Below are 22,717 nucleotides of genomic sequence, written 5' to 3'. Positions count from 1 at the left end.
TACTTAGGCTAGCTGTATACATCAAACAGTTGGAGGGCCTCTTCAAGCTAAACAGGTACTTGCCAGCAACCCTAGCAACCAAACTCAAACCAGGAGGAAAACAACCTTTCATAAGGACCAGCATGCCAGCTGTGACCTCAGAGAAGGCTCAGCTCCCAGAAAGAAGCCTGACCCATCCTCCTCTTCCTGGCACATAGTTCAACTCTTTGGGTTTGCTGCAGGGAATGGAGCCAGATCACTTCAAGATCAAACGGAAGTGGTGGCCAGAAGAGAGTCCCTCCCACTAGTCACCCTTTTCGGTCCATGTCTCTTGGGGAACCCCTGATTCTCCTTCCTCAGTACTGCTGCTGGCAGAATTCAGAAGTTTGGCAGAATGGCCAGGAATGGCCCTGTGCAGTGACGTCATAATTATTTAGGGAAAATTATTCTTGAACAAATATAGAAAACTAGGACAGGACCAAGCTTGTGGAAGGAAAAACTTGACTCAAGAGGGGTCAAAAAACCCATTTCTTTTAATATTGTATATTCAGCTTTTTGTGAGTCAAAAAATGTGGAAAGTTCAAGGAACCAAGGGAGAGAAGAGTTGAGTGGGCTTTAGCCAAGTCTTGAGTCAAAAAAGTTTGTATCTTGGTATCAGTTTCCTTGATAAACAGGTACTTATTGCCCAGAAGAGCTACAATTTTTTTTATTTTCTCCCGCCAAAAGTAATACTCCAATGACACCTCCTGCACCATTTTGTTTAGATTTTCTAGTTAACTCCCAGAAAAATCATGGTGGCAGCTTTAGATTGTTTTCCTACTCAGTTCATGTACATTAAGAAAACAGAGACAATTTTCAAATGAAGTCCTAGCTAGCCCTGAATAATATGAAATTTTTATAATAAGTAGGTACCCCCCCCCCTTTTCCCTCCCTGGTTCAAGTTTAGGACTAAGTGAAGAGGAACTGGAGAGTTTCCAGAGGATAGTAATGAAAATGATTAAAGGGCTGATGATGAAAGGTTCAAGGAATTGGGATTACTTAGCCTGGAGAAGAGAAATTTGAGGGGTGATTTAATGGCAATGTTCAAGTACAGTATGTGGAGGGTTATTACAAGTATGGTAGTCAGCTGTTCCCCAGCTGTATTGAAGGGTGGAAAAGGGAAACAACTAGAATTTCAGCAAGTGATTTAAGTTAGACCGGTGGTATCAGTGATTCCCAAAGTAGCTCAAGGTGTAGAAAACCACTGTGGAAGACCATGAAATACTGTTTCAAACTTAAAATGTTTTTGCTATATCACATACCAACTTATACATTAGTTTAACAAAAGCTTATGGTAAAATTATAGAAAACAAACTCTAGACTGTGAAAATGCTGCCTGGGAAGATGAGCTGGGTGAAGACTTTCCTTCACCACGGGGACCCCATGATTTGGGGAGCCCAGGCTGGAAACCAGCAAGTTGTGAAGAGGAAACAGCTTGTCTTCAGGAAGGGACTCACTACCATCTGGATCAGGTGACTCTTTTTTCTGCTGACCCTGTTTTATATCTATACCAAGCAACGAGGGGAGGCCTCAGTAGTACAACTGCTCTTGAGGATGCAGGCCTAGGAGATAGGTGAAGCCATGCCAGCAACACCCCTCTGACATGGTCTGCTGCTGTTCACAGCCTCATTCTGGCCTAACCTGTAGATTTAGTTCATTTCCAACTCTGATCATCAGGAACTTTACTCTTAATAAAATGACACTTTTAAAAAAATGTTTTATTACAAAGCTTCTTTTAAAAAATGCTCAGCACGTTAACTCAAACTGGAATGACAAATGTTAGATGACAATTTGGGGCAAAGGCTGTGCCTTGCTATTTAAAAAAAAAAAATGGGTACATCAATGCTCATTTTAACAACTGGCATAAAATCCCACTAATTGGCTAATAAAAACAGATACAAATACAGAACATTTAAAGTAATAACAATTCAAGTGCTGGGCTTTTTACAACAAGGGAGTGAAAAGGAAAGAAATGAAAATTCACTGCAAACCAGTCTGCTGACAGTATCTGTTAAGGTTTACCATTTAAAAAAAGAAAAAAAAAAAAAAAGTGAGTGAAATAGGATTGCCAATTGCTACCAACAGTGGATTTGGCTATTATGTTTATTTAGCTCTATCGAACACCTTACAAGGACAGAGAGGCCATTATTCATTACAGGCAATTCACAGAGAAGCCACTTATTAGACAAGATGTCTCAGAAGAGGCTTCTTTTCATTTTGTTTTTATTTCAAACTTTTCCAGACCTTTGAATTTTTTTTTAAAGCTCATAGCTAGCAAAATATACAGGAAAATTAAAACTAAGAAGTGTAATTTTTAAAAATTCAAGTTTAAAAAAAAAAGAAGCAAACATAAGATTGATCTTTTGCACTGTTAAATAAAAGCTTTTAGGAGAAAGGAAGAGAAAGAAAAATGAAGACAGAAACAAAGGGGAACTCTTCCACAAATTCCTCCACTGGGGTGCTGATGGATGTGCTGGTTGCTGGCTCCAGTTGTGCGTGGCAGGCACACGGAGCCAAGTTACTGTCCTTGCCAAAAGGTACAGGTATGGACGCAAGATGCTCTGGGACGTGCACTCAGAGACGAGGGGAGAAAAGCTGCTCAGCTGACCGGGGCCTGCTAGCATTCTCATGTGCTTTTTAATTTCTTTTTCTAAAAAACAACCTTTTTATGCTTTCTTTTGGAAATTGGCTCTTGCAGTAGACAAAAGGTGAGTTGGCAGTGATTGTCTCTATGGATCAGCGTCTCTAGCAATGACCTCAGGGTAACGTTGGTGTCAGTGCTCCTTTGGGGTCGACTGGGCAAGCCGTGGAGACAGTCTGGGTTTTAACAAGCTTCCATCTCCAGAAGAGGTCCTGGGGTCGCTGCCTTGGCTTTGCACGTTGGGAATGAGCTTCGTTTTCCACCTCGGAAAGAAACAAATGAAATGCTATTAATATGAATTTGCCACTGGCCTTTAAAAGACTGTTGTAAATAATTTTTATTACATACAGCATATGTAGACTTTAATTCATTCATTTTGTTGCTTTGATGATGGCTAAAATGGATTGCCCTATGGTAGCCAAAACCCCTCAGAATTATATCACAAAGTATAGTGTATTGAACATTTTACTTTAGCTCCACGTATGTGTATGTACAGGGATGTGACTTGAGAGGTATTTAATGTTGGGTCATGGTTACATAACACATTTAAAAACACCAATAGGAAGGGGCCAAACATGAATTGGAAAGGTGGGCAATACAGCCAAACCAGGGAAAGGTTTGTCTTTTTCCCAAGTGTTTGGTGGTTTCAGTCCACTGAGGGGAGCCATTGTAAGATTCTACGCAGGACTAAAACAGATTCAAATTATCAGATGTGTCACCAACTCCCTCAATAGCAAGCCCAACACAAACTGGATGTACTGTGTCCACTCAGTCACAGTTCAAGGCACGTAAACCTCTCCACTTTTCCTTCAGGTGATGCTATCCTCAGGACTGTTTCCCCCCCCCCCCCCCCCCATAACCTGTAACTTCTCTAATGTTAGCTTGGGAACAGACCCTCAGCAAATATTTTAAAGTAACTGTTGCTAGATACTGGTGGCAGTGATGACTTTCAAAAAGGAAAACCCCATTCTCAAAATGATATAATGATTTGAGATGTTAAAAAGTGATGAAAAGTAAAATTTAACATAAGGAGAAGAGATGAAAGCAAAAGAACAGAACATTATGGCACAGCGCAGAGCATTCCCCCATGGCTCCATCTGGCCACTGAGGACCAGAGAAGGTAGAGCACTTCATCCAGAGTCCGCAATGACCTCACATGAGCCCATCTCTCACTATGGTGGCATCCTCAGTACAAGCACAAGTTTCCTCTCAATTAATTCTACATAAGACTGGGCTTCTGTATGCTTTGCATGTAAAGAGAAATTGGAGGAGAAACAAAAAGGAGCTATGATTTTGTTTAATAATGAACACACAACTCTGGAAGGCTCTTCCACAGGACAATGATCTACAGATGGGCTGTGGATCTGTCTCCGGGCTGCTGTTAGCAATAGTTTGCCCCAGACATTTAAATACCTTAAGTACACCAAGCCTGTGAGCATGTTCTCTAATATTACTGCAATTACTACCAGCAGTGTCTCTAAAAATGCCTGATCTGAAATGTGAAGACACTATTTGTGTACCTGGGTAGCTACTGAAATAAAAACAAAATGAATGCTACGAGAAAGTAGTCTCAACTGAGGAGGTGAACTTCGGTGACAATTCTAATTCCTATTCTTTAAAATTAACCTTTGTTTAGACAGAAAACATAGTACAGCATTTTTTTTTCTTTAACTGAATAGGGGGTACCTATCCCTCTTCACTTAGGAGGATCAAAGAGCTCCCAAGGACCCCACCTTTCCAAGGACTTCAGCAGAGCTTGAGATGGGCAGTGGGGCTGCCCACAGATTCCTATTTACACTGTACTTTTTGCATCACAGATTATCAAAGGCTTCGTCCAGGTTGTCCTTCCTGGGAAGGCTGTCCTCTCTGACATGAAAATGTTGAGTTTCCAAATAAGGTATGTCCTTGAAGTCCTGGGCTTTCGGCCTGAAACAAGCTGCTGTAATTCAAAATTAGCCACTCACAGTCAGGAAGGCCTGTCACTGAAACAACTTGTCCCTCCATGAGGGTCTGTCCCTACCCTCAGCTGCAGGCTGACTGATATTTCTGCGGCAGACTTGCTGGGACCCCTACTCTGAATCAGAGCTTTACACTTCCCAGTCTATAACACCAGATGCTTCCTACTTACCCAGAATCCTCCTGACTCCTTGCCTCACACCTAAAAATGCTTCCCTTCCCCCATTCTTGAGTATAAATGACAACATAATTAAGACAAACACGGCAACTTGCCTAAAAAGTCATTCCTTTCTACAATCACATTTTTGCACCCATTATTTCATCATTCCATAGTGTCACCTTGCAAATCCTCATGAAAAGTTGGCTTTGGAGAACCTCTGTTCCACTGCCTTCCAAAAATCACCTCATTCCCTCCAGGGGCACTTTGCTAGTGGTGAACCAGTGCTTAAAAAAGCAGTGAAGAAATGTGCTCGCTGTCCAACAGGCAGTTTGTCCTTGGTCACTCTGTGGAGACACAGGGTCCTCACGGTGGACTCACTCTTACCTCCAGATGGGGGAAATGGGGCTTTACAGTGTTGTCTGACAGATATAGAATGGCTCAAACCAAGATTCTTTTCGAGAAACCACAGGCATGAGGCTCGGAGACTGGAGACTTCCCACATGTAAGGCTTCAGTAGGGGGCTGTGGCAGGGGCTGTGGCAGGGGCTGGGCAGGGCCAGGCAAGCCCCAACACAGCCCAACCTACCAGCAAAGTCCATGCCATCAAAGCCATCAATTACTGCTCTGGCTGCAGGTTGGCTTCAAAGGGGGAGCAGCAAGTCCCATCCTCTGTATGTTAAGGCCCAGAGTCCTTCCACAAGAAGTCACCATGTGACCATCTATGCCGTGGGTTAAGCACAGGTCCCCAACCCAAACTGGAACCCTACTGCTTTTGGACCATGCTCCAAAACTGGCAAGACATCTCACTAACCAACTGGAACCAGGAATCCAAGCATGGCCTGAATGGTGCAGGCAAATCCATATATTTCAAGGGTAGACCCATTTCGAGGAGGTGAAGAGCACTGACCCCCAGCTTTCAGGCCTTGACAAAAAAGAAGTGAAGAAAGGGGGAGGGGGAAATTCCATCAAAACTGAGTAGCTGGCCAGACCATATTATGGGGGTCTTGTAGCCCAGCCTCCCCAGGCTGTCTTCTGCTTACCAGTGAAGCCTGAGGTTGAGAGGTGGGCAGGATAGGGAGGTCTCCCAGCATTCCCCACCCCCTGGGGCTCACTGGGTCAACAGAGGCTGCTGGCCTGGCAGGCGCAGCAGAGCGGGGCTCTGGAGACAAAATGCAACTTCTGCCACAATACTGTATAATTTCACTTGTTCAGAATTGGTGAGGAACCAAAAAAAAGTGAGTTAGAATAAAAGGCCTTTTCCCCCTCCACTTCACTCCCAGTTGCTATTAGCAGGGAGCAGGAACCTGAAAATATTCTTAGCTATGACATGGAATTTGAGGAGAGATAGAGATTAGTTTTGTGAGAGGTGAAGAGACAGATTTTAACTGCAAGAATTGGTTCACAGCAGCACAACACACACCTCATGCCAACTGCCTGTTTTTCTGCCTTGGGGAAAACTGACAAAAGCCTGTTATCCAAGGGCGTGAACTCCTCTGTTGCACAATGTTATGTGTGTGTGAAGAAAGGGAAGCACAGGCTTCCAGAGCGGGAAACAGGCATGACAGAGCCAGTCTGATCTTGTCCTTTTAGTGGAGGCCTAAGGTCATAAAGTGATTGGCCCAAGGAGACCCATGGAATGGCAGTGCTGGGCCAGTCTGCAGGCCTCCTGGTTCCACTTGGGCCACTTGCCTTGTTGACTTCAAGGTGGCCTCATCTATGAGAAGCTTGTAAAGAGGAAGAAAAACAGTGTCTGCTGAGTGCTGATGCACCAGGCATGGGGACACAGACTTCACACAAACGATTTTCATGTCATCACCAGGATGGCTCTGCATGTTCATACCCATTTACAGGTAAGGAAATCAAGCCTGCATGCAGCTGAATAACTTGCTAAGTCATCCATCCAACAGGTGGCAGATCCTTGCCACCGTATCTGGGCGCTAAATTATCATTCATTTTTCTTCTTTTCTTCCTCCTACCTTCCCTCTGTCTGTCCATCACTAGGCCACAGTACCTTGATGCTAGCGGAGGTGATACATATCTAGAACACTGCAGCCACCCCCAGATATCACGATCTGATCAAAAGCTAGTGATAAAGAGAACCAAACACTTCAGTAAATTTTGAAATATAAATCTCCTAAGATTCAAACCATAACCTACACAAGCCAGCTTTAGCTCCTTGGCGGTAACATGATCCAGTGGTTGACAAAAGGAAGAATGAAAACATCTAGTGATGCAGGTTAAAAAAGTTTTGTTTCTGTAGCTGATTTAGTCCTTAGCCCCATGTTCAGGACCAGTCAGTCCCTAACCACAGAGCTCTGAAGCAGATTTCCAGAAGCCAGAGGAGGGAGAAAAGCTGGGACTATTAGCCCTGTCCTTGGATTCAGGTCAGATGGAAACTTAGGTTGACAGAGTCTACAAAGCTTTCTCCCTGTGATTACTCACAAGTGAATTATGACCATCAGTGATGTCGAGATGACTGAAATAGGCCTGTGACAGACAGACTGCAACTCCAGGGCAATTTCTGGTTTCCATCCATATCTATGATAGTCCTGATCCATCTATAGGATGTACAGCCTATGAGGAGGCGAGGGTTCCAGGACATCAGACCTACTACCTTCTCCTACCACCAGACACGGAAGCCATGTTCTTGAGCAGACTTCTGAATAAGACAGCCTCAAAGCATATCAAGAGGACAACTAACTAGGCAGACCCACCTCCAAATTCTTTATCCAGTCCACATTTCTCTCAGTGTAAGGGAAGTTCTCCCACAGGAAAGACGCTAACTACACTTCCTAGAAATGAGGCAACAGGATCAGAACATTCTTACCTTTTATTTTCAAAACAGTATTTCTGCTTTCGTGCGTGTGCACATGCATATGTGAATGCACAAATAATGTAGGGAGGGGAACCCTTAGGGCAGATGGTCCTGGGTCAGGTGGGAATCCTGGCTCTACCAGGTTATCTTGGAAAAGTTACTCAGACATAAAACCCCAGTTTCCTCATGTATAAGATGGAGATATTAAGGGCCTCAATGCATTGAGGGGATGAAGAGAGACTGTACCTAAAAATGTAGAAAACTTCAGGCTAAATATGAATTAAGTAAAAAAGTAAGCACTCTTGTTCAGCTGAACTGCTTTCAATTTTTCTTTCATTCTGTCAAAGGGGATGAAATGCATCTGCTAAAGCTCCCACAAGTTCTGGGTGGCTTCAGTTATAGAGAATGTAGCGGAGAAAAAGGAAGCTAAAAAGCCTCAAGGTGTCAGTGACACCTCATGAAATTCATGCACAAAATAGTAGCTCATTTTACCCTCTTACTAGAGTGCGCCCTATGCTGTTTAACTTATATATTAAGTTAAGCTTCATTTTCTGGTGCCTAAACCTTCAGAGCAGATCTGAGGGAACAAATTCCTATGTGGAAGGGGAATAGTACCAGAAAGCAGAGAGACATAGAAAAATTACAAAAAGTCATTTTTTAAAAATTCTGCATTATCTGAGGTATTTTAAAACAGTGGCAACCCACCACACTCCTTGTTAGAATATACTATAGGTGTATTATATGCCCCATAAATTGAGGCATGAAGTATTAATACTTAATTTCATGTGCTCAAAAGTTATGAGTTGCATCCAAAATTGTTTTTTAAAATTCCATGTTTTGATCCAGCAGGAAATCATTTTCCCAGAGTTCCAGTCATCAGCTCAGCAATAAAAACATTTTAATGAACAAAATTCATCAAAAAAACCTTTTTTATTCTATAAATTATATTAATGCATCTTAATTCACTTTTAGGGAGTTCTGAACAATACAAATATCCTGAGTCTCAAGGAGGGGGTCTTTTGTGTCTCCTGCACTTTCCTCCCTTCAGGTATGTTTTTTTTTTAATGGTACCTGATCAGCCTTGCCTGCTGAGTGTCTGTTTACTTATTTCTGTTTCTGAAGGCAGCTAACCACACTTGATCATTAAGGAGAGAAAAAGAATTGACAGATCCTGCAGAAGACATTTAATAAAAAAGAAATTTCACCAATATGTATGACTCTCCCTCAATTCCTTCATTAACACACAGCTATCCAGATACAACAACTGCCTTGTTGCTAATCTGACAGACCCCAATGATCAGTTCTCAGTAAGCCATCAAAGACACATGCTAGGAACTGCCCAAGTTCCCTCTAAGTTATTCCAACCTCAACACACCCACAGTAGAAGTAGTACGCCTCTGAGAGCCATTTTGTACAATGTGACCTCTCTTCTAGCGAGTTGATTCTGGACTGGGTGACAAGTTTGACCCAATTTGGGTTCTCTTCTGTGAAATTTGAAAGAGTCATCCTCTCCCAAAGAGGCATTGATATTGATTCCCAAGCAGTATTGATATAACAACATATAAATGTGGGAACTCAGGACATGCAGCTCCAAGAACTGAGAAAGTCACTTTCAGAGAGCGGCAGGAACAGCTTTCCAAGCCTCTCTCTAGCCCAACTGTATTGTCCTTGTCTGCAAGATGTTCTGTATCCCTAAAATCAATACTCCCATCTCCTTAAGCTACTGTGGGTAAAGGTTTCTGGTACAGTTACCCCTTGGCTTCCACTGTTGAATGAGTTCCAGGACCCACCATGGATACCAAACCCACAGATGCTTGAGTCCCACAAATAAAATGGCTTATAATGTTTGCATACAGCCAATGCAAATACCCTCACATAAACTTGAAATCGTCTTTAGATGCTTTTAATACCTAACACAACTTAAATGCTATGAAAATAATTATACTGTATTATTTTGGCAATAATGACAAGGAAAACAGTATGTACATTTTTGGTATAGATGCATTCATCACTACATAGTGATGCTAACTACATAGTGCCCAAAGGAGATGCAAGGCAAATAATGCTCCAACAATGAGTACAGAATAAAGATGGAGGACCCCTGAGGTGGTGAGAGGCCACAGCACATCAACCTCACAGATTCCACATGGTGCTCAGCATGTGGCAAGTTCAAGTTTTGCTTTTTGGAATTTTCTGCCCCACTCCCACACACGTTTAAAATCCACCATTGGTGACACCAGCAGAGGTCTGGTTGAACTTTCTATCCAAAGGCTCCATCATAGGAGTGCATATACAGCATCCTCAACAAACTTCCAGAACTGGAAAACATATAGCCTGCACATAATTTAGTCTAGCCATACTGTGTTGTTATGCTGCAACCTCTTTTTAAGACAATGTGACCAAGTCTGACCTTACTTGTCAGATGTCCAAATTTTCTAAGGCACATTTAATCAAGTGTCATTGCCTTGTGGATTCTCTGCAAGTTTTCTACTAATCTGTGACAGGTATAACAACAAGGATTTATAAACACAAGTGTAATAGGGAAGGTGCAGGTAAGCTACCCTTCAGCCTGGAACCTCCCCAAGGAAGGAGTCATTAGGGAGCCCTCTGGGCTAGGAGAACTCCATCTCTTGGGCAGAGTGAGCTGGCAATCCTAAGCAAGGCAAAAACATACCAGCAATCTCTTGTAGGGTTTAACTACTATAAGAAAGTGACAGAAAAAGGTGCCCTGTGGCTGGGCCTCTACTTAAAGGACATTGCTGAATAGGGTGCAGATGTGTTCCCATGAGATGCCAACTGGGCCCCAAAGGAGCTGCTGCTGCTGCTGCATGCCACACCTGGTTCTCCCTTACATGACAGCCAACCATCCCAGACTTAGGCTCCCTTCCCCAAAGTTCTTATCCACTGAGATCTTCTGCTTGTTTAGTAATAATTCCACATCAGGTGCTCCCTATGTGTGTTATAAAAAGAAAAATGGAACACAGGATGTCATTTTTTCACTTTCTAGTTGGGACAGGCCTTAAGATTTCTCCTGTTACCTCTAAATTTCTTTCAAATTTTACTGTTTTTAAGAAACTTAGCTTTGTTTTCTAGCTAAAGATACCAACCCAGAAGCAGACATGCAGGAGCTTATTGATACCTAGTGTGGGTTATGACATTCATATTAATGGAGCAGAATCTGAGCAAAGGTTAGGAAAAAGTGTCAAACTTACTAGGGTGGGCCTCAAAACTTATAGAAAATAAGCATTTTTCCTCAATAAGACCACTGGAAATATTTTCTCTCTTTAACTCTTAGGGTCCAGGGCAGCTCCTGGCAGACCATCAAGGTTAGTCTTTCCACCAGTGCAGATGTCTATCTCGACTCTGCAACTGGTTTGCTCTGTGGGAGGCTTCATGGAACCCAGGAGCCCCAAGTTCCAAGCCCCAACCACCTCATCAGGTTCTCAATCACCATCATCAAATGGAAGCTACAAGCAATTTTTTTTTTTTTAAGATGTAAATCCAAGCAAGGCACAATTACCTACTGTATTCTATACTGCACTCAGCAATTAGCTCTCCCACACAGCTCTCAGCCCCAGGGCAAAAAAGGCTCAACTTTTTACTTAGTAAAAAACACCTTGTAATTCTTCATTTAGTTTAACAGGTCTACAAAGATAAAGATTATGCCAAAGCCAAAAAACACAGTGTGAAGGTGTGTCTGTGTGTCTCTATGTTTAACCAGAGGATTTTTATGCCTTCCAAACATAGCTTCTTTCTACTTTTAAATTAACTCTTTGATATTACATCATCAAAGGTAATACATCAAAGTATCTGAAAATATCTTTTCAATTTATGTAATTTTGAGATGATAGCTTTTTGTATTTGCTTTGCTAAAGGAAATATTTATAAAGTGATTTAGAAAGCTGTTTTTTTACTCAAGTGGTCATTTTTCTCAATGTTTCAAGATCTCTAGTTCTTTGCTTAATTCCTTATTAATCTTGATTAAGTCAGGAAAAAAATGGAAGTTGAATATTTGATAATCATCTCTGGCCTCTGACAATCTCTTGAGATGTTATATGTTCCAAATCAAACATGTATCAAAATACTAGAAACTCATAGCAACTCGATCACTGTGCTATTGAACCCAACAATCCCTCCCCAACCTCATAGCCCAGTGCCATCTGCTCTGGGAAGCCTTCCTTGATCTCACTGACTTACATTCTACTAATTCTCTTTATTTTTATATGAGGTGCTGTATAAAACTCATTCACAGGATGAAATATATTATTTTATAATGATCCATTCATATGTCTGTATCTCTTAAGAACTGGAGGATCCCCCAAGCAGGGTAGGATCTCACTCACTTAGCAGTATTCCCCAATGCTCCCCTGCCTAGTGCAGTTTTTTGTTTTTGTTTTAATTGCCTGTAGTGCTGGAGATCAAACCCAGAGCCTTGCACACGCTAAGCAAGCACTTTACCCCTGAGCTACATCCCTAGCCCCCTAATGCAGGTCCTTACTTGCAGGAGGCCCTCACTGGTTGTTTGCAGAGCTAATAAACAAATGATTGGTTTCTGTGATTCCAATAGACACTGTGGAGTGTGTGCACTCTCATTCCCTAAGGTCCTGGGCTCCCAGCATCCCATGATTAATCCAAAATTCTGAAAGGATGAATCTGGCTTGTTCAAAAGATCCCACAGCTTGGGGAATCACCTACAACCTAGGGGGTGATGTTTATGGAACTCATTATCCTACAGGTCTCTCGGAAGTTGACACTGGGCTAACCGGAATTTGTTTCAACCTGACTTCACTTGAGTGTCTATTCTTCTAGTGCAACAAAGTAGAAACACAAGGAGATAGGAACAAAGGTGGATGTCTGAGGATCTGCTTGACAGGTGAACTTCCACATCGGGCTGCATGAGGCAACGGCAACAGCATTTCCCCCCAGAACCATGAGAGCATTAGATGAAACCCAGATATCTTTAAGATATGGAGACCCAAGGTTTTAGAGGGTTTTTTTTTTTTTTTAAGAATTTGAGCTATATATACTGAGATCTAAGCTCAAAGATCTTTCTCATTTAATAGGAATTTTCTTCAAGGACACAAAGATAGGGTTAAGTTTCGCTGTGTACATGGAAGGATAAACCCTCTCAACACCGTCTCCTCCCTGCTGGGCCCAGGACTCCCTTAGCTTCACCTCTATTTGCCATCTTCCCCTCAGAACTGAAAACCAGCAATGTGAGATTCACCTCACTCCTCACAGGACTCATTCTGATCAACCATTTTTCTGTCCCTGGCTTGTTTGTAAGATGGTGTCAGCTCTAGAGGTACTGTAGGTTGGCAAACAGGGAGCTATATTCCACAGTGAAAACCAAACCTCCAAACTAACACTCCTGAGCCCCCAGGACACAAGGCAGCCACTCTGGAGGGGAAAGGGCACAGATGATCTGTACAGAGAGTGAACAACACCACGTCTGAGCCATTGCCAAGACCACCGATGCTGGAAGGTTATACAGAACCACTCACAGTGATGACCACAAATAGCCAACAGGGAGACCTGCATCTCCTTAATTGCACCAGGAGGCAGTGCAGACCAGGCAATGGGACCTGAGGGAGCAGCAGCCAGGGATCTCACCAAGTTTCACCTTGGAGCTCAAGCCCAAGAAAGCCCAGGCTGACGGCTGAGGGCCTTGCTCCCAGTCTACACAGTCCACGGCACGACACTGTCTCACCCTTGTCTGTCAGTTTTTTGCCCTGCTCTGTTCCAGAGGAGAATGCCCTATCACTGTCCATGGTCATTTCCAAGTATTCCCTCCTCAAAGGAGCTTTTCCTGACCGACATAAAGCAAACCTCCAGGTCACTCCCTTTTTTAATCTTATGCCACTTAAAATTTCCCTGTTTATTTTTGATCCACTATCCTCACAGCAAAGCAGTGAGCATAGGGGGTGCAGGGCCCTTCTTTGACTCATCCAGCGCTGCATTTCCAGGACTTATAATTCTACCTGGAATTTACTAGATACTCAGCCAATGCTGAATGATGACTAAAAAAGCCAGACACTACACACATGGAAAAGCTTCTGAATTCCTAAAACAAAGAAAAGGGCAGAGGAACAATCGTCATTTCCAATTTATTGAAATCTTTCTAAATGCAAATCTGAGCTCCTCTCTGATTCATCATTCTTAGGGAATGACTGCCAGTCCTGCTCTTTACAACAGGATGGTGTGGGGACAAGGGTGCATAACTGACCCAGCAAAGAGAGGGAGAGGAACGCTAGAGGTCTGATGAAGGGAGGCCACAACCGGAGCCTCACCCAGTGGCTGCTGGCTTGATGAGAACACTTTGGGGGGTGGGACTTTGTATTTCTGTATAGAGAGGACACCGTAACCTTTAGAAAAAGTAAGTGACCAAAAAAAAAAAAAAAAAAAAAAAACACAATCATAGCAATGACTTGTTATTCAAAGAAGAGGTATGTGAGCTAGGGACAGTGGGCCACGCCTGTAATACCAGCTACCAGGGAGGCTGAGGCAAGAGGATCCAAGTTTGAAGCCAGGCTGGGAAACTCAGAGAAACTATCTAAAATAAAAAATAAAAAGGGCTGAGGGTATAGCGCAGTGGTAGAGTACCACTGGATTCAATACTAGTAATACACACACACACACACACACACACACACACGGGATGTAGGATAGACTCAGCTGAAGCTTTTGCATCAAAATAAATGATGCTATTTATGAAGAACACCAAATCAAATATAAAACTCTCAGGAACTGAAGTATATTTTTGCATGGTTTGTGAAAGAAATAGTTGGCTTTAAAGATTCTGGTGCAAACAGAACATGGAGTATATCACTAAGCAGCAGCCCTTGGCACATGGCACTGCTAAGGGTCTTCCATGTATAGGCAGGACACAGAAAGGACTAAAAGGTCAGTAATGAAAAGGACAACATAAAAAAAAAAAAATACAAAGTGTGTGCTTTTTACTAGATTGACTCCTTTTGAGGTGAAGAGCCCCTGGGGAGGGCTATGGTAAGATCATCTCTGTGCTCCTAAAAACCTGAGCTAAGTAAGCCAGCTCAGCAGAAGACCCCAAACAATAGCTGTAAGTTAAATTAAATGTGGTCATCATTTGTGATCATTTTATTTTTTGGATGTGTTATATGGACACCCATGTGAAGAGATGGTATTTTCACTGGGAGAAAAGTCAGCTAACTTGGTGTTAAGAGAGTTTTGCACAGTGAGGGTAGATTAGAAGAGTTGTGATAAGGTAATGTGATGGGATTTGAGAAACCTGAGGAGCCAGAATGAAGATCAAGAAAGTTTCTCAGAGGAGAGGGCCACTGACCCTAGGGAAGAGGAAGAAACTGTTGGGCTCCAAGTGTGTGCAGAGACATATTACTACCAGAGGCATTCATCACCCATCAACCACCAAGGGTGGGAGGTAGCATTGTTCCCATTTTACAGATGAGGGAAACAAAAGATTTAAAAGCTGAAGTATATGGCTTAGACAGATGATTTGAAATGCAGATCTATTTGGTACTGAAATCTCTGTTGGGAGATTTCTATGAGGAAGTTGTTTGAAATGTCAGTACAGGATTAAGTTCTAAAAGCTTAGGCAAGTTTTACCTAGTTTAGCCAAGAGCCAAATGTTCTGCAGGCTGATGATCTCCTAGGGTCCTCTGCACAGGTCCGTCTATTCCTTGGTAGAGGCAACAGGTCTTTCCAAGTATGGGAGCAGCAAGGGGGCAGCTCATGCCTTCCATGTATTTGGAGAACTGCTAATAACTATGGACAGAGCACAGGTCTCACGAGCTATTTTGGAAATGAGGAGAGAGAACAAGAGTGACCAAAGGCAAGACCATGGAGGTGGGTAGTGGTACAGCCATGCTAAGTGGCATGTGCTGTGTCCCTCAGGCATGAAATACTGATGGTTTCTAAGGGGTTAGTGATCAGTTTGTGTTTGAGGAAATACCTCTGGTAGTAATATGGAGGATGAACTGGCAGATAAAAAGTTCCTGAGTCAGGACAATTCTCCAAAGGCTGTGACCATGGTCCCAGTGTGAAGTGTGAGCACCTGGTAAGGGCTGTGGAGTGACAAATCAGAGAGGCAAGACCCAAGGAAGGCCTGGAAGGGAAGCACCCCCAGGACTGACTGGACATGGGTTTCTAGAGGCTAGGATCAAAGGTAACTTCTTTGAAAGGAACTGCTACTCTGAGAAAACACAGACATGCTGCAAGTTCAAAGCGTGACAGAGACCAAGCCTTAATTTGCAAAGCCAGATTCCCTGGGTGAGTGGTCATGTGGATAAAAATAAAAGAATTATAGTAATAAGAAGTGAAATGAATATTATGTATAAACACAAGAAGGAAAATAAGGGTTATTAATAAAGAAACACACTTGACAACCGAAATACAGTTAATCAAACGGGTGCCCATGCCATAATTTTAAATAACAACAACAACAAAAATAAAGCAAATGAGTCTTTCTCACCAGCAACAGATAAATCAAGTATATGCATATCATTTCAACTGACAGTCTCTACTGGGAAACAGCTTTGAGCAGGGTTAGTATGGTGCTCCTCAGATCTGCCTTGGGCTTGCTGAGTAGGGTGGCATTTTGCTTACTGTCTAGTTTTTATTTTCTTGGTACTGGGGACTGAATTAAACCCAGGAACACTCTACCACTGAGCTACATCTCCAGCCCTTTTTATTTTAAGACAGGGTCTTGGTAAGTTGCCAAGGCTGACCCTGAACTTTCGATCCTCCTGCCTCAGTCTACTGAGTTGCTGGGATTTCAGGTGTGTGCCACCTCTCCTGGCTGCTGTTTGTTCTTTTTTTTTTTTTTAAACATACAGATTTGCCACTAGTCAGTAAGAAATGATTGGGAATAAAGAGGGGGAAAGGGATGGAGAAAGAATAAATGGGACAAAAAGGATAGAAAAGATCAAAAGCACACTATATTGCAAATATATAGCCGGTATAAAAACCATCACACTTTTAAAAGCATTAATTCGATTTTGGTGGAGTTTTCCTCTTTCAGGAGCAGTGCTGAATGAAATTGGTATGAGCAAGAAGATTCATAAGCAAATGCCTCTTTTTATAGCTAACGTCAGCAGTAGGACCAGAGAGTCGTTCTTACCATGTTTCAGATGTAGGCAGCTGTCATTCTTGGACCTGTACCTGCAGAAAATTGTGTCTTTAACAAATTTTTATGGAAGAGGGTTCTGTACATTCCAAATACGTAGTAGCTACAACATCATGTGGACTTGTTTGCTTTACTTTTTTGGTTCTTATACCAGCCATTTTTATTTGTACGGTACAAGTAGTGGCCTTATTTTAAATGGAAGAAAAAGGGGAACTAAAATAGGATCTCATTGATGCCGTGAATCAATGCACAAGAAAGATAAACCCTATTATCATGTTTTCTAGTCTTAAAAACCCAAATCACAGCAAAGACTCTCAAGGGAATGTAAGGTAGTATAATCATCATAAAAAGTCATGTTTTTAAAGAGTTATGCAAATATAAATAAAGCGGAAGTGTTAAAGCAAGAACACAGACAACAGAGGCAAAAGGAAACAAAAAAAAGGAAAACCAACCATAATTCCCAAACAGGATTCCAGGTGACAGGGCTGGGAAGGAGTTTTTACATGTACCTTTACGTAGCCACATTCAAAAGAAAGGCCTTTCTAAATATTTCAAGAATTTAAGGAAGAAAAGCAGAGCTAAAGAATGACACAGAACAGTCACAATAAAGCAGCATGTAGGAAGACGCCCGCCACTTTCACAAGGGTCTGCCAGGAGTGTGAGGGCGACGGGAGAGTCGCGGCACCTACCTGATGCAGACTCCTGCAGCTTCTCCCTCTTCCTCTTCTTCTTCTTACCCTGGAAGAAGAAAGCAGGTGGTCAGGTCATAGCACACTGTGAACACACGGATGAACAGCATATGAAAGTATGAGCAGGCGGCCAAGAGTGGAGCCAACTCATTGTCTTTCCTGGTGTCCAGAAGAGAGTCTGAACGTGCGAGATGGAGAGAGCCAGTGCTGCGTAAATGACTTCCCTACAGCTTCAAGTTCACCCCCATCAGCACTGACACTGAGTGGTCTACAGTATGTCCGTCTTCATCTCTGCTTTGTCTGTCTGTCTCTGTCTCTCTCTCTCTGTCTCTCTCTCTCTCTCCCTGATGTCCTAGGGCTGTGGCCACAGCATACTGTTCAAGGAAGGGCAGCTTCCTGAGCATTCTTGCTCCTGCTAACCATCACACTCAGAACCTACTTCTGGCAGTGCTCGGGATAATTCTGGCTGTGAACTGCACTGTACACCTGAAAGACCCCTGGAACTCAGGGCCCTCAGCCCTGTGGCAAAGGCAGGGCATAACCAAGGTCAAGGGTAGAAGAGAGAACCTGAGAAGACTCAGGAGAATTTTGAAGACTTACTTCCAGTAACCAAAGACCTGGCATCTTAAGACAGACACAATAACAGATATGTATACAATTTTAAATACATTCCAAAGTCAACTCAGTGACAAATTTCTAAAAATTATACCCCTCTTTACAGTGGTTTTCTGTTTTTCTTCACCACTACTTTTCCCTTCAAAATGTAACTCATAAAATAACCAATTTGTATTAGCTATTTTCAATTAACTACCAGGGAACACATATCGTATTCAATGTCTCTACCTGTGTCTCCTATAATAATCATATTAACTAATAACAAAAAATAAAACTAAAATTGTACTGAATCTATTGTGTGGCTCTATAAAAGTGCATATATACTATATATTTATTTACCTCAAAATAGTTTTTCTTCTAGTCACCTGGCCACTGTCTTAATCCGTTAGAAAGTTGACTAAAACCTATCCTCATGAGCACTAAGGCCACAATCAGTGACCCTAGAAAATGGCTTATCAAAAGTAACAGAGTCGTCCTTAATATTATTGAAGGTGTTCTGGGAGAGAGAGGTGCATCTTTTTAAATGGAATTACTTAAGATTTTAAAAATTGCTATAAGCTTGTTTCCTGTATGGAACCTTCTTCTGCACTTTCTTCTCCAGCTTCCATTTGCTCTTTGACATGCATCCCAAGTGTCATCTCTTGTAGGGAACGTCTCTGCCCTACCCTCTCTCTTTCCCTTTCTGGCAGAGAGCTGTGACTCTTCATCTGAAATGGCTCCCTGACCACCCCGAGCTCATGATCATGACCTCCTCACAGGCACTACAGTGGGTTCTGCCCTGGCCGCCCCTGCCCCGACATGGCCACGGTAGAGAGCAATCATCTGAGGTTATGCCTCTAATGCCCAAGTAACATCTCAGAGAACCTGCATTTACTGTAGACAAAAAGAACTTAAGTTGTTTAGATGTACTAATGTCAACTTACACAAAAACCAAAATTCATTTGTGATAAACACAAAAATATTTTGTATTATTACATAAGATATCCAGTACTGGGAAGCCTGGAGCACTGAATTTTAAGTTCTAATAAGATAAACTTTGGCTACTCTCACCCAAGAAAATTTGTGCACTGTTGATTCATGAAAACCTCATTTATTAGCCAAAGCCATAAAAGCAAATTGTAATTGTGAAATCTCTGATCCCACAAAATAGGGCATTTTAATATTAAGTCATTGAGGTATGTGTTTAATATGATATCAGTGAGGATCAGGATAGCATTCTGGCTCTAAATGCTTTGATTTTATCTTTTAGATTCTGTTTCTGTATTGTTATTTTAAAAACAATACTGTTAGCTAAAGCATTATCACTTGATTGATTCTGATGACCCTAATAATTGATAGGTTTTTTTATTCCATAAAAATCATGTGAAAGAAGCTGAGACTTCCCTTCATATTTAAAACAATTTCCTTTAAAAATTATATAGGAAAAAAAAAAAAGCTTTAAAGGTAAATTACATTACATTAGCTTTCTTTAAAATACTTTCTTTTTATCCCTGTACAGGGAGAAAAGAATAGAGAGCAAGATGGGGAAAAAGAAGAGGGAGAGAATATGTGTGCTTCTTTTATGTTAAAACTCATTACTTAAGAATCAGAACAAAAATTTAAAGACACTAAACAAGCAATACAAGTCTACACAAATTCACAGCAAGGCAAACTCTCAGACAGGCACAGGGGAAGGCCAGCACTCCCCCACTAGGCAAACCACATCGGAAGATGTCCAGGACAGGATTAGAAGACGACACTTTTGCAGCCCTTTAGGGTTGAGGATTGATCTTCCCACTTCAAGGGCATAGAAAAGGCTCTACACAGGGAGATGGTAATTACTGCTCAGAGAACAGAAGCCCAGTTCAGGGACAAAAATTCTTCAACTAAGCAGTCTTCTTAAGAAGGCACTGAGAGATGGAGCTAATCCACTCAGGAGGAGGGAAGCTGTGCAGATTCTCAAGTCAGGGAGACCTGGGTGTAAATTACAGCTTAGCCACCTACTACACGGCCTTGGACAAATTACTTAACCTCTCCAACCCCTCATTTCCTCACCTGAAAAATGGAATAATGGTATTTATGCCACTGGACTGTTGTAAGGATTAACGAGTAACAGAAGGAATTCCTGACGATCAGCATATGGTGGTTATTAAAACAACCCAAACAACTCAGTGAGCTGACCGCGCTATTGCTCGTAAGTAGAGAACAGTAGGACTCTTGTTTCCTGTGTGGAAGTTGAATCCAATGTTTAAGCTCCAAATCCTACCCAGTCAAGTGACTTTTTCTGCAGAGCACATTATAGAAAGCAAACTGAATGAAGCTGAGACTTCATGCAATCCATTTCCACAAATAAGTTTACATGCTTTTTCAAAAAGCTTTGGACTCTCTTATGGGATGTATGACCTTAGATATACATCCTTGTCATCTTCTCTGTGGGAATCAAGCCCCACAGGAGCTTCTGCAGCAGTGACCCCCAGTTAAATTATATACTGATTAACTATGTCCCTGCTCTTTTCTGAAGGGACAGTTCCACTTACAGTAAGACTGTCCTGGCTGGCATTCCCAACAGTAGCCTCACATGGAACATTCGACTTGCTATAGACTGAATGTCTGTGTTCCCTCCAAACTCACAATCCTAGCCCCAAAGTGATAGGATAAGGAAGAGGAGCTTTTGCAGGTGTTTAGGGCACAGACCTCAAGAATGGAATTAGTGCCCATATAAAAGTGACCTGGAGCATTCCTTCACCTCCACCCAGCACATCTATAGCAAGACTATTAGAGTGGCCCTCCCCAGACACCAAACATGCCAGCTTCGTCTCAGACTCTCCAGCCTCCAGAACTGTGAGCAATACATTCTATTGTTTCCAAGCCACCAGCCTACATGGGGGTACATTAATATGTAAGAACAAATTTTTACACAGTCCTAATTTGTCTATGGGAAAACAGTCATCTGAAATAAAATGCTTATAAGAATTATAAAATAATATAATCCTTTGAAAAGAAATCTGACAATATGTATAAGAACTTTAAAATGTTTATTTCCTTTGCTGGGTATATTGCCCTAGAAATTGAGACAGGAAGATTGCAAGTTTGAGTCCAATCCCAACAATGTAGCCAAGACCCTGTCTCAAAATAAAAAATAAAAAGGGACTGGGGATGTAGCTCGGTGGTAAAGTGCTCCAAGTTCAATCACCACTACCAAAATATAAAAAATAAAGTTCAAGATAAGCCTGGGCAACTTGGACCCTGTCTCAAAATTTTAAAGATTGCTAAAAAACCGAAAACAAACAAACAAAACAAAAAATTTGGCGTAGCTCAGTGGTAGAGTGCTTGCCTAGCACGAGTGAGGCCTGGGTTCCATCCCAGCACCAGGGGAAAAAAATGGAATCCTTTAACTCAACATTTACACTGCCATGAATCTATCCTACAGAAAATAATAATCCTATATACGGCAGGGAAAAAGCCTATTATGCATAGACATGTTCACTGTAGGATTATTTGTAAGGAAAAAAGCAGCAATTTAAATGTCTGAAAACAGGAGAAATGATTATGTAAACTGAGACACTCATTCAATGGAAAACTGACATCCATAAATGCTATGCCATAAAATAAAAAATGCTTTTTATATATAACAGTGAGAAGCATGACACAAAATGTATGTACACACACACCCCCACACACTTATATCCAAGTAAAAAATCAAAACTAAGAAAATATACTAGAGAATAATGTAAGTAGTTATTTCTAATCTTGCTTTACATGGAAAAATCATGGGCTTTTCTTTTTTTAATCTTTATCATTTTAACGATAAGTTTATATTTTTATTTTAAAAAAGGCACTAGCATCCATAGCAAAAAATATGATCCTTCAAAGCTTTCACAATGCAATATGTCATACAATCTTCATTATAAAATTCATTACCTTCCAACATAAGAAAGAGTATCAGCATTTTACACACCCTAAAACACACTCCTTCTCAAGCAGAAGACAGAATTAGTGAATGAGCGCCAGCACAGCCACTGGCGGAGAGAGGGGCTTACATAATTGTCTCTTGCAGACCAGCCGGGATAAAGCTGCATATGTAGCTGTCTTTCTTTCCGCGCTAATTCATAATATTTAGCCTGCTCTTCACGGGACAAGGCATGCCACTGAAACAAAAAGGGGAAGGAGGAAAGAACAGAGATAAGCCAGAGAGCAACAGTATATTTCATGTTTCAAACTCTGAGACGCGCTAATATTAACCACTTGAACTTCTATTTATTTCTAAATGGCAGAAGACCAAGTGCCGCTCAGATCCACTTGGAGTCTGGTGGCTGCAGTGAAACTCAAGCTTTGGTTTTTCTATCCTGTTCTCCAATATCACATGAAACACATCAAAGTTCATCAAAGTGTTCGAAGTACAGTCATCTCTGTCACCCACCCTTTCTCTTTACCAATATAAATTAAAAGGACTTTCACTGGTGAACCTCAATAGCCGACTTCCCCCTTATTCGTCGTTTGTAGCATATTCTGGTATCCAAGCCCAACTACCATTTATTTAAGCAAAATGTGATAATTTCCAGATGTCTCCTCAGACACACCCTCTCTTCAGACTCTCCCACTCTGTCCTAGGGAAAGTCTGGACCAGAGTCACATGATCCTCTGTATCAGGCAAGACATCAAAAGTCAGCCTGTCTCCATCTCCTCGCTGTCTCCTCATGCTCGCACACACGCCCACTGTCTAC

At 41.8% G+C, this 22,717-nt stretch overlaps 2 protein-coding genes across 5 annotated transcripts in view; one reads left to right on the top strand and one right to left on the bottom strand.

Moving 5' to 3' along the window:
* Rpl34 (ribosomal protein L34) overlaps positions 1-22,717 on the top strand; it is a 535,705-nt gene that overhangs the window by 25,723 nt on the left and 487,265 nt on the right. The window lies entirely within an intron of this gene.
* The window catches only part of Lef1 (lymphoid enhancer binding factor 1), a 115,294-nt gene continuing 94,292 nt past the window's right edge, over positions 1,716-22,717 (bottom strand). For 2 of the 4 annotated variants that reach the window (XM_027935450.2, XM_027935452.3), the window contains exons 9-12: positions 22,034-22,141; positions 17,400-17,448; positions 16,705-16,745; positions 2,834-2,922 (exon numbers count right to left, since the gene is read on the bottom strand). In XM_027935450.2, the coding sequence (XP_027791251.1) occupies positions 16,711-16,745; positions 17,400-17,448; positions 22,034-22,141 (192 nt within the window). In that variant the 3' untranslated portion in view covers positions 2,834-2,922; positions 16,705-16,710. Of the gene's footprint in view, positions 2,923-16,704; positions 16,746-17,399; positions 17,449-22,033; positions 22,142-22,717 lie in introns of all 4 variants that reach the window. The other 2 variants (XM_027935449.3, XM_027935451.3) reach the window with 1 other exon arrangement.

Source organism: Marmota flaviventris, chromosome 7 (assembly GCF_047511675.1).
Source record: "Marmota flaviventris isolate mMarFla1 chromosome 7, mMarFla1.hap1, whole genome shotgun sequence".
Classification (NCBI taxonomy): Eukaryota; Metazoa; Chordata; class Mammalia; order Rodentia; family Sciuridae; genus Marmota; species Marmota flaviventris.
The sequence above is the reverse complement of the archived record's forward strand: the minus strand, read 5'-3'. Positions and strand labels throughout refer to the sequence as shown.